Raw genomic sequence first — 17,858 nt, 5'->3', positions numbered from 1 at the left:
AATTTGAATTTGAAACGCCCACAAATATTTTTTTTTAGTCAATTTTCGCTTGGGACAGCCTTTGGCTGGTTCGCCAGTGTTCAGTCATTGCGATGAGTGTTTCCGATTATCATTAAGGATCCACTTTACTTCACAGGTAATGATTCAATTTAAAATTCCTTTATTGTTGGGCCGGTTGAGTAATGTAACACAGCAGTCAATGCGCGTTTGTCAGTTTGCTGCATTCAATTCATGAGGTACCCTAATTTCAAACTTTTTGACCATCCCAATTTTCTTCCAATGGATAAAACAGTTTTTTCAATAACACCACAGCCTGCAGCTAGCGCGGACGTGGCTTGCGATGGATCCGCTTCCAGAATAGCCTTCAATTCTTTATTATCAGCTTTGGTCTCCAGCCGTTCACAGGGCTTGTTCTGCAGGTCGAAATTTCCAGAACGAAAGCTTTGGAACCAAAAACGCGCTGTGTTTTATTTTGCGACTATGCCGCCATACATATCATTAATCCTTCGGGCTGTTTCTGCAGCATTGGTGCAGATTTACCATTTTGTTTACCATTTACCATTTTGTAAACCGAGTAGGTTTTTCAAAACACAAAAGCATGAGTATATGAAATTGGAATTCCTACCCACAGAGGAGTATTTGAGATCAAAGTGGCCAGTACGACAAAACTCCTATTTAATATTATGTCAGGAGCTACCTAATATGTATTTGGGGAAAGTACCGTGTATGGACAAAACTACAAGTATTAACCATATTTTTATTATTGTTCGTTGATCTTGACGCGTGAATGCGGAGCCTTAGTAATAGGATGCCCTTTTACCCTTTAATGGACTCTTAATAAATAATAGTTTAAAAAAACTAAAAAACACGCTTTTTATAGAAAACCGAACTAAAAAATAGAAAATAAATATTAATAAATTTAAATTAGGAATAGTGTTAAAAATTTCAATAAATATAAATTAATAATAGTGTGAATTAAAAAAAAATATTTTATTTTAAAAACAGCGAGGGGTGCTTTTTAAGATATTATCAAAATGATAATCACTGTAAATTGAATTTTTAATAGAGAGAGAAGAAATTTTGATATTTTTATCCTGAATTTTTTTTTGTTTTGTTGTGTCTGTATCTTGGCCGCGCAACACGTCAAAACAAGTGAATGAATTGACATAAAACTTGGCGTGATTTTAGTTCATGCTAGGACATAAGATACGTTTTATCCCAAATTTTAGCACAGGTCCCTTTAGAGAGGGGAATTTAATAACTCATTTTACATTGGAAAATTTGTTTTATCAGTTTAGTTTGGCCTAAATTTCGTGTAGATCTGATGAATATTATTGGAGATAGAGGAACTTCACAGCAGACATCAGCGAAATACTGACATTTTTAGAGGAAATTAAAAGTGTATTACCTAGGCAAGGTTAAACTGACGTTAGTCCCCAGGATGGTCATTTGCGATTGCCAAATTTATATTTGTGAACTTTTGAAGTAGTTTATTTTTATTATTGCGCCAAGAGCAAGAGCAGATATATTATTGGCTCACACTGCAGTCATTGGTTTTAATATATTGATAAAAGTTGTATCAGTATCTTTTATTTATATCTGTAATTAATATCATAGGTTTGTACATTTGGCACTACAAGTTCGATTGAAATATACTTAATGTTTCGGATCTGATTTATTGAGGTAGATGTAGAATATGTAACTGTAAGCTATGTCCCGTAATTTTCGCGGAAGAAGCCGCAGGGCACAGCTAGTTACAAATATAAGGGGTGCAAACAACAAATTTATGGATTCTTTTGCAGCTCTTTGAAATTAAAAAAATCATGGTTGGGTAACAGACCTCTTTTATACCAATATAAAATAATAAAAATATTATGAACGTAAAAAGCTTATAAATGTAATTCCCTTGTGCCGTTAACTATATTTAGCGTAAAGCTTATTGTATCGATAAGCCTAATAATAATACGATAATATAAGCCTTCACTGAAAACTTGAATTTGTATGAGGTCTTAGTTCAAAGCGAAAAATAGTCAACATGCAGACCGTATTTGTCATCGTGCATTATTAGGACCGGTATCTGAGATTTTAGGCTTACCTAATATCAGAGTAACATATTAAATCATTGGAATACCTCACAGGCTCAGACTTCGAGTGATATGGTGGTTATATATAAATATATATATATATATATATATATATATATATATATATATATACAATAAAGCTGGTTTATCTACGAATCTATGGTTATGATGTTTCGTCTGTGATCATGTAATCGTGGTTTTTGGTAATCAAGTCTATTTTCCTTTCTCTGACCTACTACCTATGTTCTGATCTGTGTTCCCCTTGATTGTGCGTCGAAATTGCAGGGGGTTACCCCAGTTTGACTTATTACGTATATCGTTTTGCAACATCAAATTCTTTGGGAACAGAGATTAAGTGCGCCAAAGAATATTTATTGGTATAACTTCACAAAAACCCTATGCAAGATTACATCATGAATTAAAACGTGAATTTTCACGTGTTAACCCAATATGTCAGAAGTGCAAACAGACAGCAAGAGTAAAATACACAAACTTCCGTTTATAATAAAGAAAGAATCAATAAAATCTAGTTCAGACTATGGAGCGTTATTTCGTTGTTGGTCTGGTACATCGGATAATTTGATAAAAGAGGACATAATTTACAAGGCAAAAGCTGGTGACTTTTTGCAGGGGAAATACCCTGCGCTTTGTATTCTTAATAGATTGGATGTGGCCAAGAACAGAAGTCGAACAGTTGCCGCTTACGTAGGTTCGAATAGTGCCGTGATACAATTAACTTCGGACGCTGTGGTTAAATTAATTGGGCAAGCTAACTACGACCAAGTGTTTGCGTCTCTGTGCTGCGTGATAAACCAAGAGTTGAAAGTTAAAGGGATCCTTTCCCTGCTATGCCCCAGAGTGGGTGAAGATAAAACACTCTCTACCGTGGAAACCCAGACATACGAGTCCTCGTTCACACATTTAATAAGAGAAAAACAAAGGAGAACTCGTGTTAATAAACGTACTAAGATCAGAACGTACATTTTGCCAGAGGTAAATACTAAAACAGTTACAAAGAAGGTCATCATAAACCCTGCTGATTTTATTAAATTCAAGGACTTTAAAGTTGAAGACGAAGAACCTAACACAAATACTGAACCACTTGGACATTCATGTCCTGTTGATATAAAAGTTGAGCCCAGTAATATAGATGATTGTAACATTATTGGTGATGATGAATCATTAAGTAACATAAAGGAAACTGACACTGGCACTGACAGTGACCCATTCCCTGATTTAAAACTAATAGTAGATGAAGACAGTAATATCTCAGAGGTAGGTAGTATTGGTAATCTATCAATAGGAAGTTTTACCAATTTACCCAATATAGATAGCAATGCAAAATCAATACTTAATTATATAGAGAATCATACAGAATTTAATGACAAACTTGACGGTCAATGTGAAAAGCAACCAGGAAACTTAACAATAACTATGGTTGATGGATCTAAAGTTACAATAAGGGGAAATCCAGATCCATTTCATATAGCAACGCCAGAAATTCTAAAAGAATTGTCACCCAATCATCAGAAAAATATCATGTTACACCAAGCATATTTAGATTGGAAATTCTGCCTTCAACGAGACGAGGATGATAATTTGTAAGTAAATATAATATTCAAAAGTTTTATTTAAGTGTAACTAAATGCTCAAGATTACAAAAAGGAAAGAAAGAAAAGAACCCATGTGAAAAGATTTCTTTCATTTTTCACAATTTTATTTATAGTCTCTAGTAATACTTTTTATAACTTAAAAAAAGTATTTAATACGAAGAAGAATACTATAAAAACCAATCAAATAAATATTATTTTGATTGTAAATAGTAGGTATATTTACCATTCCAGGTAACAAAGTTCAAGTTGTAAAATGCCAGATGGTTTCTGGGGATTCCCATGAGCATCATTTTAGCAACCTTACATTTATCAAATATTCTATTCTATCAAATATTCTATTCTATCATATCCTATACAAAGAGTGTACAACAAACAGTGTTAAATTTTTTTAATATGGCAACTGCCCCCTTTTTGCAAAATATTTAGCAAATATTTTTTTAAGAACTATGGATAACTTATTTAAATTGTGTAAAACAGCTAGTAAATATCAATTTGTAAAAGATGGATAATAATAGTAATTCCTAAATAATAATTATTAACAATGTTTATGTTCACAACACTGTAGCTCTAATAACATTGGCCACATATTTTTTGTAATGCAATAAAAGTGTCTTCATTCATTATATTTTAAAATATTATCCTACTGCGTTTTTTTATTGCAGACCATTACATGGGGCCGTTCTCAATAACGATGTGGAATTGCTAAAAAGACAGTGTCTTATACTGAAGAGTAGAGATCAATCTGTTGACATATTGGCTGCTGGGAACTTAGTAAGTTAACTTATTGTACTGCCTGACACACTCGCCACAGTAGAAAAACCGTTTCAAACTAGCTCCATTTGGACCAAACTTTAATATCTCATTGAACAAAGTTGGATATATCATTTATGGCAAAGCACTCTGGAGCATTGTGAGTTGGAAATTAGCTGGTTATGAAATACATGCATTTTAAATTTTTTAAAATATATAAAATTTATGGCCAGAACATACAAAAACTAAGTAAATGAGCTAGAATCGTTTTTATTGTTATTATACTTTTCAAAAATAGTACATTATGCATCAAGTATGGGTACTGGGTACGTCCAATTCTCTATAAAGATTGAAACAGCGATTTATAAGTCAATCAGTCGTTTGAAGGGCATAAAAATCAGAAGAAGCAAAAAAAATTGTTCCCATGTTCTTCTTATGGGAATTAAAAAAATGCGATGTGGACAATCTTAATATTAATATTAAGGGGTCATCTTTTCTCAGATTTTTTTTTTACACCCAAAACATACTTTTCAGTCTGTTAAGCCACTCTCTAGATTTTGGTTGAAACAGATTATTCACTCGCAATTTGATTTCTACTATTGTTCTTCTTTCCAATTTTGAATTATTAATAATAGACCAAAAAGGAAAATATTAACAAATTATTAATTAAATGTTGCAACGGTTCTTCTTGAGCACCAACCTCCAATATACAGCCAGTTCGCTGCATATAGCCTATATAAAAAAATACAATAAAGCAAATAGTTTCGTATTAATCATATTTAAAACAAAACTAGTTATGAATTGTGATTAACTTGGTTAAATTAAACATTCATTTATCATAATTGAGAATGTAAATATTTTGGAAATGCCTACGTATTTTTAGCCGCTAAAACCTCTTTGTTGGTTAGAAAAGAACCTGTATTATACGGCTAAATTAAAAATGGTCCTTACATATAAATTGCATTGCAACTTAATTGGGTCATAAAGCTATATATAATTGCACGGAGGGGGCATAATGGTTTTTCCTTAGGTTAAGATATATATCAGTAAACTCAGTTTAAAATAGACCCTAATTAACTTTCCTTAAAATCGGCTAAGCACTTATTCATAAACGCTGTGTCACATGTAATTTGTGTTATGATTATCACTACCGCATGAATAAAATAAATATACTACGACAATACACACATCGCCAATACACACATCGCCATCTAGCCCCAAAGTATTTTTATGTATAATATACATAAATGCTTATAATATACAGATAAACACAAAGCCACTGAAAAACATTTATGTTCGTCGCAAACATTTTCCAGTTGTGGGAGTCGAACCCACGGTCTTGGACTCAGAAAGCAGGGTCGCAGCCCACTGCGTCAGTCGGCCGTCAAATTATTTATTATTTATTTGTTGATAAAATAATACCATATAATATTATCTGCGTCACATGCATGTATATTATGGAGCTATATCAAGCTTTTATTAGATATTGTGTAATTTATTTGGTCTCTTTCGGAAAGTTTAAATAACTTTGCCGATCCCCCTAGCGCAGCGGTTAGCGGTAGGGTTTTAAGTGGTGGTCCCGAGTGCTATCCCTGGCAGAGAGTGTTTATTATTTCTTTATTTGTTATTTATTACGTGGATGTACTGAAACAATAGTATTACATCAGATAACTGTCTTTACACGCTACGAAAGACCGAATCCATTCTTCTTCTTTAGTTTGTCTTCCAGTAACCACAAATTAATCTACAATTGTAAACACCATAGACTATACACAATACATAATATCATATAGAATTTTCTCTTGTCTGGACTGGTGGGAACTAGTCGGCTGTGAATGGTTAAAACCCTACCGAAAAAATCGGTTTCTACCCGATATCGTGTAGAAATGGATTACTTATCTTACCAACAGGGGAGATGGCAGTCTTGGGTAAACTTGTAGTGGAAAATAAATAAACAAAAAAAACTATATTTAAAACAGCGGTTGATATAAGACGGTACGGGACTCTTAGAATGAGAAGTGTTTAGGTTAGTCCACCACGCTGGCCAAGTGCAAATTGGTAGACTCCACACACCTTTTTTTCCACTACAAGTTAGCCCACAACTTCATATCACCATGTGGTGAGTGTTGATGCACATTGCAGTCTAAGATGGTAGCGGGCGGAAATTAGCGATGGATGGACATTACCTACAATGAAGTCAGTTTTAAAAACTTGATATAAGCAGGCGTTACTTTGCGGAGATCCATTATATACAGATCAATGTACCCTCAATAAACAATACAATGCCGAAGATCTGTTTGGTGTGGAGTATAAGGGCAGGCGCGTTTCCCCCGAAAAAAGGCTGAAACTACCACCACTGAGCTATGGCCACTATTAGGTGCATACAAGTTAAATACCAATAACTTGCTAGCAACAATAAGGTTCTTGGTAACAATGTTGTTGTTTAAATAAATAAATTAACGTAATTACTACAATATAAATAACCATCTAGCTCCAAAGTAAGCGTAACTTGTTTTATGGGGAAGATGAATAATATACATAAATACTTATAATTCAAAAATAAACACCCGTACACCAAAATTCATGTTCATCACTCAAACATTTACCAATTGTGGGAATTGAATCCACAGCCTGCGCCAATCGGTCGTCAAACAAATGGATTATAATCCATACAATAACATTGTTAAAAATTATTGAATTTCTCCTTGTTCACAGACAGCATTACAAATGGCGATATTCCAAGACTGTCCGGAATGTACGAAAATACTCTTGGCTCACGGGGCAGATGTTATGGTGAGGGACGAGGAATCGAGGACCGCTCTGCACTTGGCTGCTGAGATAGGCGCAAAGCACGTTGATGCCATACTTACTCATTGCATGAACAACGCGAGGTATATATTATTTAATATTTAATTAATTTACTTTCTGCTGCCAACTAAATCTTTATAAGAAAACCGGCCCAGTGCGAGTCGGACTCGCGCACGAATAGTTCCGTACCATTATCTATAAGAACGGTCAAAAAAAGTCACTTGTATTGTATAGAAGCCCCCATATTTATTTTTTTGCCTTTTTAATAAGTATTAGTTGTTAAAGCGGCGATAGAAATAAATTGAATGAAATCTTCAACTGTCTGTATCAAGGTTCATGAGATTACAGCCGGGCGACAGACGGACAGCTGAGTCTTAAGTAATACGGTCCCTTTTTGTACGGAACCCTGAAAACAAATAAAATACGATACAAAAATAAAATAATTGCACTGTATAAATCTTATATCTTTAAACAAGCAATTCTTGTATATTTATATATATATATATATATATATATAATTGGAGTCCCGGAATCGGCTCTCAACGATTTTCATGATATTTGGTATTCAAGGAGTTTCATTTTTAGCAAAAAGTCATTTTATTCGTGTTTTATCGATAAATATATATCGACGGAAGTATGTAGTGAGTATATCGGAAATGTCGGAATGGTTGTTTCTTTAAAGTTCTATAAAACAGTCCGCGACAACATACGAATATTTTTTTAAGTCCGCTCATTCGCGGACGAGTCGCGCGGGTCCGCTAGTAATAATCTTAAGATACTATACACAAATATAAAATAAGCAAAGCTAAAATGGGATTATTGGTGTCGCTTCCCTAAAGCGAAGGTAGACTTTGCGCTCAGGGCAAAAGTCCGCACTAAGGAACACCTAACGTCCTTGTACCAGACCGGAACTTTGTATAATAGCAAATTAAGCTTAATTTTGATAATATAGTCTGGCTTTTTACCACCTTACCTTTTTGAAAGAGTTATTCAAGCTTTAGTTTGCCAATCAAAGCTCAAAATTAGATTAACACTAGCTGCGTCCCGCGGTGTTCTCTGTGTGTTTCATTATGAACAAGTCTGAAATATATAAACAAAAAAAATAAGTGTACGGACTTACTTACCAGGGGCCACCGGTAACACCGCGGGCCCCAGCTAATATTCAAATTATTGTTACATGTTGTTTTATAGTCTAAGAGCCTGTGAACCCCTGACGTTCGTTTTTTTATAAAAGCTGAAAGTTTCTCAGCGTGTGCTCCAAACACAGCTAAGAAAGACGGGCAATCATGAAGTCGTGGTAATAGCGGGTACGCGGTCCTGATGGTGCGTAAAATATCAGCCCAAATTAATCAAATACCAAAACAGGATTTTCGATATTTCCTTCAGGAAATTTAAAAAAAATTCGCTAAACAAGAGAGATAGAGCTAGTCTACGACGTATAACGAGATATACGTCGTAATAAATTTTTCAAAACAATATTTAAAAAAAATGGTTGTTATCTTGGCAAATGAACCATCACTAATCGGCTGTTGCATATTTAAAAAACGATGTACCAAGAAATACACACTCGCTTTTATCATTCAGATTAAAACTTCATGATTGCCCGTCGTTCTTAGCAGTGTTGGGAGAATGCGCTCAGAAACTTTGAGCTTTTATAAAATAACGAAGGTCAGGGGTTCACTGGCTCTTGTTCTATTACAGAGAAATTTTAACAGAGAACGATGAATTTTGGAAACCAGAATTAGAACACAAAGACGACGTAAAGATGGCCAATTATTTGCTCACAAAAATAAACACGATATGCGATAATCAGGGTATGTATGTATTTCTACTTTAATTTGTGCATGATAAAAAAAATAGTGATTGATCAAAGCAATGGACTGTGTTCAGATCGGAACAAGGGCGGGGAGTCCGGTCTGAAGGGTGTGTGCCGCAGGGTGATTACGTATCTCGCGACAGGCTTGCGATAGGCGTAAATCTTGCAATCATTGCTGTCAAACGTCACTTTTGTTTATTTAATCTATGGATAAGTGACGTTTGACAGCAGTGATTGCAAGATTTACGCCTGTCGCAAACCTGTCGCGAGATACGTAATCACCCTGCCGGTGTAATTACTGGCACAGGCTTCGTATCTACGCCTCAGATTGATCCATCACCATCCATCCATGTTAGTAAGATTGTGTACTTTTATTTGAGTTCATTAACGATGGATAGATTGCATTACGTGCCTTCAGTGAAGTCAATTTTAAAAATTGGATAGAAGCTCAATAGTCAATGCAATGCCGAAGACCTGCTTGGTGTTGAGTATAAGGGCACATAGCTCGGAGAACCGATGGACGTTGGGGTCTTAAGGTGCTGGAATGGCGACCCCGCACCGGTAAACGCAGCGTAGGTCTGCCCCCAACGAGGTGGACAGATGACATCAGGCGAGTAGCTGGGAGCCGCTGGAGGCAAGCGGCCCAGGACCGTGTATTGTGGAACTCCCTACAAAAGACCTATGTCCAGCAGTGAACGTCAATTGGTTGACGTGATGATGATAAGGATTGAAGAAATTATAAATTACACCATACAGATTTTCCTGTTTTTCGCAGATTATAGCAAATTAAGCTTAATTTTCATAATAAGTCAGATTTATATTTTCTTTTAATCCTAATGTACAGGCTTAAATAAAAATTACCAGAAAGCTTGCAGCCTTTTAGTTCCTAGCATTAAAACTAACAACTTTTGTTCGAAATTCGTTATAAATTTATTTAATACACAAAAATTAATAAGTGATGTGTAACAAAGTACATGTGATCGCGAAACAGTTGCCATAGTCCACTGTCCCTGTAGTGGCGTGCACTGGGTTTCTTACCAGGGTATTCATACAGCAGGAAAATTGCATAAAACGGCCGAAATCCTCCTCTTATACGAACTATGTATAAATTTCAGGGTAGGCAATGCTTTTGTGCATGTATGAAGTGCACTTTCCAAATAATATGAGTGTAATAAACAGGGGTAAACTTCTCCTATTCCATGTTCCAGTGATTTGGCAGATGGGCACGTTAATTATATCCCTTTTCAGGAGATATAATCGGTGGATATAATTTTTATCACCCGCCCGTGCTAGCCCTGCAGGCTGAGAGCTTTCTGGTATTTTTTTATTTAACTCTGTAATAAAAACATCATGAGGAAACCTGCGTGCCTGTCCAACCAATCCGCACTTGGCCAGCGTGGCGTAGTCACGCCACGCTGGCCAAGTCCTAAACCCTTCTCATTCTCAGGGAAGTTTTGTAGCTTTGTAGGGCTGATAATGAAAAACATTTTAGGTTACACTCCATTAATGTTGGCAAGTAAAATGGGCAACGACTCTGTGGTGAAACTGCTAGCGACTGCGGCGCCAAGCACAGTCAACATGGCGATGCCCACGAGTGGGAATACTGCATTGTACTTAGCAGTGGGCGCCGCTTGCACGGAAGCTGCCAGTGAGTTATGCATAAGTCCTATACCTTCATATCAAGAGTTGTTTATTGAAGTGAAACTGCTATAGAATTATTGTAATTAGAAACTCGATGTAACGAAAATGAACTTCACGATAAAGAAATAAACACATAAATGTATAAGATTAAGTCAGCGAGCTAATGAGTTATAACACATACACATTTTGTTTTAGTTAACAAGGAAACTGAATAATATATATCTATATATATATAAAATACAGTTGTGTTAGTTACACCATTTATAACTCAAGATCGGCTGGACCAATTTCAATGATATTTCTTTTTTTGGACTTCTCTTAGTCTTTTTATGAAAACAAAATTGTTAGGCGGTACGAAGTTCGCTGGGACAGCTAGCATGTTATATAATTGTTTCTTAAGATTACTTTTTTCAAAATCTTTATTGCGTTATAAATATAATACTTATTATTACTACAGCATTAGTTAGTATGAGTTATATATCCATTAGCACTAACATTACATAACTCCCGTATCCTAAGATTATTAATTAATAGTGAAAACTTTATTTGCCTGTATAAGATCAACGGTTTAATAATAAACCTTACATGAGTCCTAATACTTCCGACACTCTAAATCCATCACAATCTCCCGTAGGTTAGTTTTAAGAAATATCACATCTGCCGTGTGGGAATTGCAGAGCATTGTTTTTTGCTTGATCCGTCAATTATTACAAAGAAAAAAAAAACAGTTACATAAAGATATTTGTAAATTTCCCTTCCAGGTCGTGGTGACAAAACTACAATACCGGAGAATTTTAAGAAGACCGTAGAGTTTCTCGTCGAGCACGGCGCCGATCCGAGCGTAGAAAATAACTCTGGCGGCAACGTTAACATTCTACTGACGGAGTTCCATGACATTACATTATCCTTCTTGATAGCAACCAAACTTTCGTCTTTAAACGGCTTCGGCCCTCAAAGATGTGATGCCGTCATGCTTCTTAAAGACGCAAACGGTGTCATCAGTGTTGCAAACATGACACAAAACAAGAGTTTAAATAAACCAAAAGTCTATTCAAACGCTAAAACAATAAAAACCGCAATAGGGGGTGGTAACTCTACCGCCACATGCAAAATTGCTAGTAAAAGTAGTTTTAATATCGACAGAAGCGTTGCCGCGAAATCTGGTATGGATGGTAATAGAAATACAAATATTGTTACTCAACCTGGTAGGAATTGTAAAAACGGCACAGAAAAATCCGCAAAATGTAGTAAGAATCTTGACAAACCAGTCATATTAAAAAATTTACCGGTCGTCACGAAAATCGTTTCGTTCGGTTCGGATAAACCAGTTCTTGTTAAAGGTATAGCACCTAAAGGCAATGCCAATGACAAAGGCTTACTGACTGAAATAATCGCGAAACCCAACACTACCAAAGTAAATGCTGCATCGTCCAGTATACCTGTAGGTAACACTTCTAATGCGCTTAAATTTTTGAAAATTTTGCCCAAACCTGAACCACATACTTCTGATGCAGTCAAAAAAACTCCAATTTTACTTAAAAATGCCGCCGTTAAAAGACATACTCGTGATAATGATAACAAATCGAAATCAAGTTCTAAGAAAACTAAAAAGTAATGATTTTGATTCGTCCGAATGTGATTTTTTTTTAATAAAAAAATTCTTGTTATACAAAAACAAAGAATTATACACCTTATTTAAATGACGAAAAGAATTCATAGATGGAAATACCAATTATCGTTACATGTCTTATTATGTAAACAACCTTTCAGTAATTTTTTAGTGTAAAGATCGTTTTGAAAATATATATTAATAATTATTATTTTTTTAATCTTATTTGTTTTTGTTGTTTTCAACATATCCGTTTTTCTTCTATTTTTAAAACATACTTTACATAGACACAGGTGTAGGTATTACTGACACCAAAATGTAATGAAAAGATTGTTTACATAAAAATACATGATAGAAAAAAGAGATTTTATGTAAAAAATTAGGGACATTGCACGAACGATTGACAGCGTCTGAAATTGGTGATTTTGCTCTTTGAAACCGAGTCTAGACCTGCAATCCGTAGGGGTGGTGTAGTGGGTGGGAAGTCTCGACATTTTCATAGTCCCGGGACGGGACACAAGACCATCCACGATCGAAGCCCCGGGACATCCAAATACTTAAAACTTTTCGGATGTAAAAGTAAATTTTTAATGAAATGTAGGTATCGATTAATAAAATATTTTATTTTAATTATCTATTTTTTTTTCTATTATGAAAAGGAAATTTTTTTGGGCACATTTTAACATCCAATAGAAAGCTTACTAGAAAGCTTAGATTATCACGGAGTAACACGGGATATAACTTTTTTACGTCCTCCTTAAGAAAATTGCAATAATGTAGCCTGAATTAGCTAAATTTTTTTTTATAAAATTCATTATTTTGCGTGCGCAGAGATAACTAATGATGATACATAAAAGTTATAAGCAACGTCATTATAGTACTAATTACTAATTACTACTGAAAACTGATGGCTCTGACATGACATTCTGAAACGTCAGTCCCTGCATCTAGTTATAGATCTGGCAACTAAGAATACTGACCTCTAATATCGTACTATAGTATAATAGAGGCTAGTGTTAAGGAAGCACGTGGTAGAGGGCCTTTATTTTTGTGGCGTGGTGGAAAAGCTTTTTGCTACCTCCGACCCTTTGGCAGGACGGAGGTTATGCGGGACTCCCCCCTCTAAAGGGGTATACCCAATCTTAAAACCACCACGGCATGTCCCTCTTGTTGGCTTTGTTAGACGCCCGGGTTGTAAACCTCCCGGACGTCTACCAACAACCCCAACCGATTGTTGGGGCTCCCGCGCTAACGAGGAGAGGATCAGGACAGCTTGACTGGTGACCCCCCTCTCAGACGGGTAGCTGCCCAATAGCTACCCGCCTCCCAAGACGTGGTAAAGGACCTGTTATAACTACGAAAAGAGTAATAGTAAGAAAACGTTTGAAGTGGATACTAACCGCTAGTTTGCCGGACCTTCTTTCTTTATGGCTTCTTTATACAGACAGCGGCTTGGACCCCAGCACTAATTATAAGTGCGCGCGCATCCACATTATGTACGAAGTCGATACTAAAATGATGACTAAGAAAATAATTAACAACGTACAGAAACCGTGTACACGACTAATACTGAAGTATCAAAAACCACTCTACTTTAATAGTCTTTCTCGTTAGTCACTTTATTCCATTTAGTAATCGACCGTTATTATTTAACCTCTTAAGTTTTAAGCGTTTACCATAAAATGGGGAAAATGGGAAAATTTTGTGAGTTAACAATATTCCGCGGGTGTGAAGTGAGACGTGCGCGGGGCGTTTTCACTGTTTTTGGACACAATGCACTGCATGCAATATGGGGTCTGTATGTTCATACCTAAAGCTGTGGCATGCACTTCATACATGCACAAAAGCACTGCATACCCTAAAATTTTCATATACCTGGCAACGGAAGAGGATTTTGGCATTTTACTTGTTTAGGCTCAAGCTATACGACATTAATATGACTTATTCATTAGTGACCGTTGGCGGAATGACTCTAAGATACTGTAGTCTAGTAGTATTCCCATTTCGTGACTAAATAAGTGTCTTCACCGATTAAATTAAGATAGTAGAATTTTATTTGTTATTGTGTTTATTCCGTTTTATGAAAACAAATTACAACAATTGCTTACAATAACTAAGTCGCCATTCAAGTATCGACATACTTCGGGTGGACACGCTTTTTTCGTAGTTAAAAAGGTCCAAGCCGCTGGGAAAACTGCCATAAAGTAAAAAGTAGCACAAAGGGTCCGGCAGTAAAATGATGCATAAACTTTATAGGACAGTATAGAATCTTAGTAAAGAACGTGTGTGTACTTTACGTGTAGTAAGTAACTTTACGTTAGAAGTTATACTTCTTTGGCGTAATAAAAAAATTATCTTTCGCCTTATTCTACGTTTGTAGAAAAAACTACACTAACAATAGAAAAAAGGTAAAGAATTTAAATACAGTTTTATTATTACGCATTATCCAGTTAAATAAAGTTTATATCACGCAAACATACGTAGATGACCTTACTTTTACGTTAGTAACTTTTTTGAAAACTAAAATGTTGGCTATAGCTAACTTCAGGGTGTCGGTTCTTTGTGACGCATCGTAAAAATTTACTGTCATCAATTTTCTCTAACGCGCCAAAAGAAGTATAACTTAAAAACTTTATTTTACTCAAAATACTGATCTACCTCAAATTATATTATTATCTGACATAAAATTAACTAATTAGCAAATTTTTAGACCATGACAATACGATTTTTATGCTTAATACATAAGGAAAAATTACCTATTGCAAAGCATAAAATCTAAACAAAAAAACATCCCTTTATAGACTAATATTAACTCTAACGATATTAGATTAATGACCCAATAATTGAAATAACTATCAAATCTTCGTAAAAACTTACGTCATAATAAAAACTATATATTGACATTTTAAAATATATCCAAATTTGTAAATATTTGCATTTGTATTTCTTTTATATTAAAAAACAACCTTAGATGATTCCTGTGGAATTGAGATAATTTCCCAGGCTAAAAAGTAGCCGATGATCGCTTTAAGTTTGCTACCTTTCTTTAATGATAGTATTAATATGAATAATTAATAAAATGTAAAATACTTATCTCATCCGCCATTTATGGGACGAAAGATTTTGCAAAAAAACTAAACCAGACTATTAAAAATTAAACCCAAAATTTCATAACTTTCAAAAAACTTCTATCAACCTGGATCTTCGTTTTCTAATTTTCACACAAAAACATCACACAAACAATTTGTGTCGTCCAAAATTGTTGTGTTTGTGGCTGGTTAATTTTTATTATTAACACCATAAATAAAGGTTCCGTATTGGATGGTGCAGTTTAACAAAGTCGGATTTAGGTTAATTATTAATAATTTTTATGTATATAACGTTTCTTAGCATGCATTTCGTTATCTATTTTTTTTAATCATTACAAAAATTTCTCTTTTCCTTTTTTTTGTTCAATGTTACTTACCATTATTTGTTTATTCAATTAACTTTTAAGGACTATGAAAAGCAGTATGATTAAATACGAATTATGTACCTAAATTATTTTTTGTTAAAAAAATTCTATTAAAAAAATGTGAAAAAAAATAAAAAATATGAAAATAAAAACAAAAATATAGACACTTGTACGTTGGAAATCGTGACCAAGTGCATAATAAGAAAATTATGGGTTTATTAGAAGCGAGAAATTAAAAAAAAATATGTTTCAGAGTTCTTGACTTTAAGCTATGACCGAAAGAACAGAAAAATTTATTTTCCTGAATGTGTTCCTCGTAGATACATTTTTATACAGGGTTAAATAAAAATACCAGAAAGTACTTTTCCATGTTGTTCCTATTATTAAAAAAAAACAACTTTTGAAAATTCAGTGTTAATTTATTTGATACAAAATAAATTATAACTCATGTTATTTCTGTAAAGTGACATTAGAACAAAACTAGTTAGTTTTAATGTCAACAACTACAAGCCGAGAGTATTCTTGTATTTTTATTTAACCTTGTAAACATGCGCTTTCATTTTATTTTCATATAAATTATAAGTTCAATTTTTTTATTATGTTTTTGTGACAACAATTTCATACAAGCGTTGACGTGTTTTAGGAATTTTAGATTTACTTTCAATGATTTCAACAAGTTTAACTTTAGTTTCAACTAACTCAATTTTTTTTTCGTAAATAAGGTTTTCCTAAATAAATTTATATTTGTACAGGCAAATGAATAATTAAAAAAAAAAAGTTTACTTAATTATACTATATTCTTTAAATTATTTAGCTAATTATGATAGAAATGATTTAGAGAAGTTTTTATATATTATGTTATTTCGCTTGCCATCAATACAGTATGAAGGTTCACGGATCGGAACGCATAGTGTACGCGTGGAGTAACTATGACGCCTCAGTAATTTTCAATAGTTTTCTATAATAACTAAGGTGCGGCCTTTTTATCCGCAGACCAAATGTAAACAAACATTAGGAGAGTTATTTTTGTGTTTTGGGGGTTAATAACATATATATTTTATACATTTTTACAGAAGACTAAAATGTTGTTTACCCCTTCACTAGGCTAACAACCTGTCACTTCTTTTATTTGTTTGAACACATTTTGTTTTCTTATTGGTATATTATTAAAACATTTAAAAGTAATGAAAAGAAATTTAAGGTAATAAGAACTATAGAGCCATAGGTTTCAAGAAGTTTCTTATTTTTATATTTTTTCTTTATTGGTTTTAATTAAGTATTTCAAATTTTTGTTGTATATTATGTCAATTCTTTTAAGCTTGCTTTACTAACTAGGTACGAGACTTGCTTAATCTTACACGAGATGGCTCATCGGTCAATAAACTGGACGTAGGTAAATTGAAAAGTCCTATCCACATTAAGGTAGTTTTGGGAAATTTTATTGTTTTGTAACTTCATATCAGCGTCTTTCAAAGCGTGAAAATACACTGCATAGCTATTGCATATATTTCGATGTCGATCCTTTTTGTTTTACTAACGCCCAATCATCGTTTTCGTTTTGTTGACCTCCATGGCGCAGCGATAAACGCTGTGATTTTAAGTTGGAGGTCTTGGGATCGATTCTCGGCGGAGGAAATTTGGGAATTTATAATTTCTACTTAGCTAGTTACCACCCTACCGACAAAGACGTGTCGCTTAGCGATACTAAAATGTAATAATAGTATGAAGTAGTTGAATTAAACTTACATAATAAAATTTATATTAAAAGACACAAAACACACTTTAGTTTTGTAACCTATTCAGTCATTTTAACTAAATATTATGGACTAAATATTATTGTTCGTATATTCTTATTTCCGCTACTTAGATAAAATAACATTGTCTTTAAAATGCGTGAATAAAGCACGAAATAAACTTATTTCAACTCGTTTTATTTCATACTGTACCATCCTTTAAGTCTGCAGGTCTTTGAAAATCACCATAAAATTTATACAGAATCTTGAGTTTAAAAAAAAGTATTTTGTCGTTATTTGTCCTCGTTTGCAGTCGTACCCATGGGTCAACCCATTCCATGAGTTTCATG

The 17,858-nt window shown here is 34.1% G+C and overlaps 1 protein-coding gene across 1 annotated transcript; it reads left to right on the top strand.

The window, feature by feature from the left end:
• The first annotated feature begins 2,350 nt into the window (after window positions 1-2,350).
• Window positions 2,351-12,469, top strand: LOC120628305. Its single transcript, XM_039896613.1, has 6 exons — window positions 2,351-3,685; window positions 4,360-4,468; window positions 7,163-7,338; window positions 8,957-9,069; window positions 10,564-10,719; window positions 11,474-12,469. Exons 1-6 carry the CDS (start codon window positions 2,535-2,537, stop codon window positions 12,325-12,327), a joined length of 2,559 nt encoding a protein of 852 aa, XP_039752547.1. The 5' UTR covers window positions 2,351-2,534; the 3' UTR covers window positions 12,328-12,469.
• The last annotated feature ends 5,389 nt before the right edge of the window (window positions 12,470-17,858 follow it).

This window comes from Pararge aegeria, chromosome 12 (genome assembly GCF_905163445.1).
Source record: "Pararge aegeria chromosome 12, ilParAegt1.1, whole genome shotgun sequence".
NCBI classification, from domain to species: Eukaryota; Metazoa; Arthropoda; class Insecta; order Lepidoptera; family Nymphalidae; genus Pararge; species Pararge aegeria.
This window is presented reverse-complemented; position numbering and strand designations above follow the sequence as displayed.

Excerpts from the sequence above, each read along its gene's own strand:
- LOC120628305 (XM_039896613.1), top strand. The coding sequence starts at position 2,535 with ATGTCAGAAGTGCAAACAGACAGCAAGAGTAAAATACACAAACTTCCG. Across the intron at positions 9,070-10,563 it reads CACGATATGCGATAATCAGG|GTTACACTCCATTAATGTTG; the intron begins GTATGTATGTAT and ends AAAACATTTTAG. Across the intron at positions 10,720-11,473 it reads CGCTTGCACGGAAGCTGCCA|GTCGTGGTGACAAAACTACA; the intron begins GTGAGTTATGCA and ends TTTCCCTTCCAG.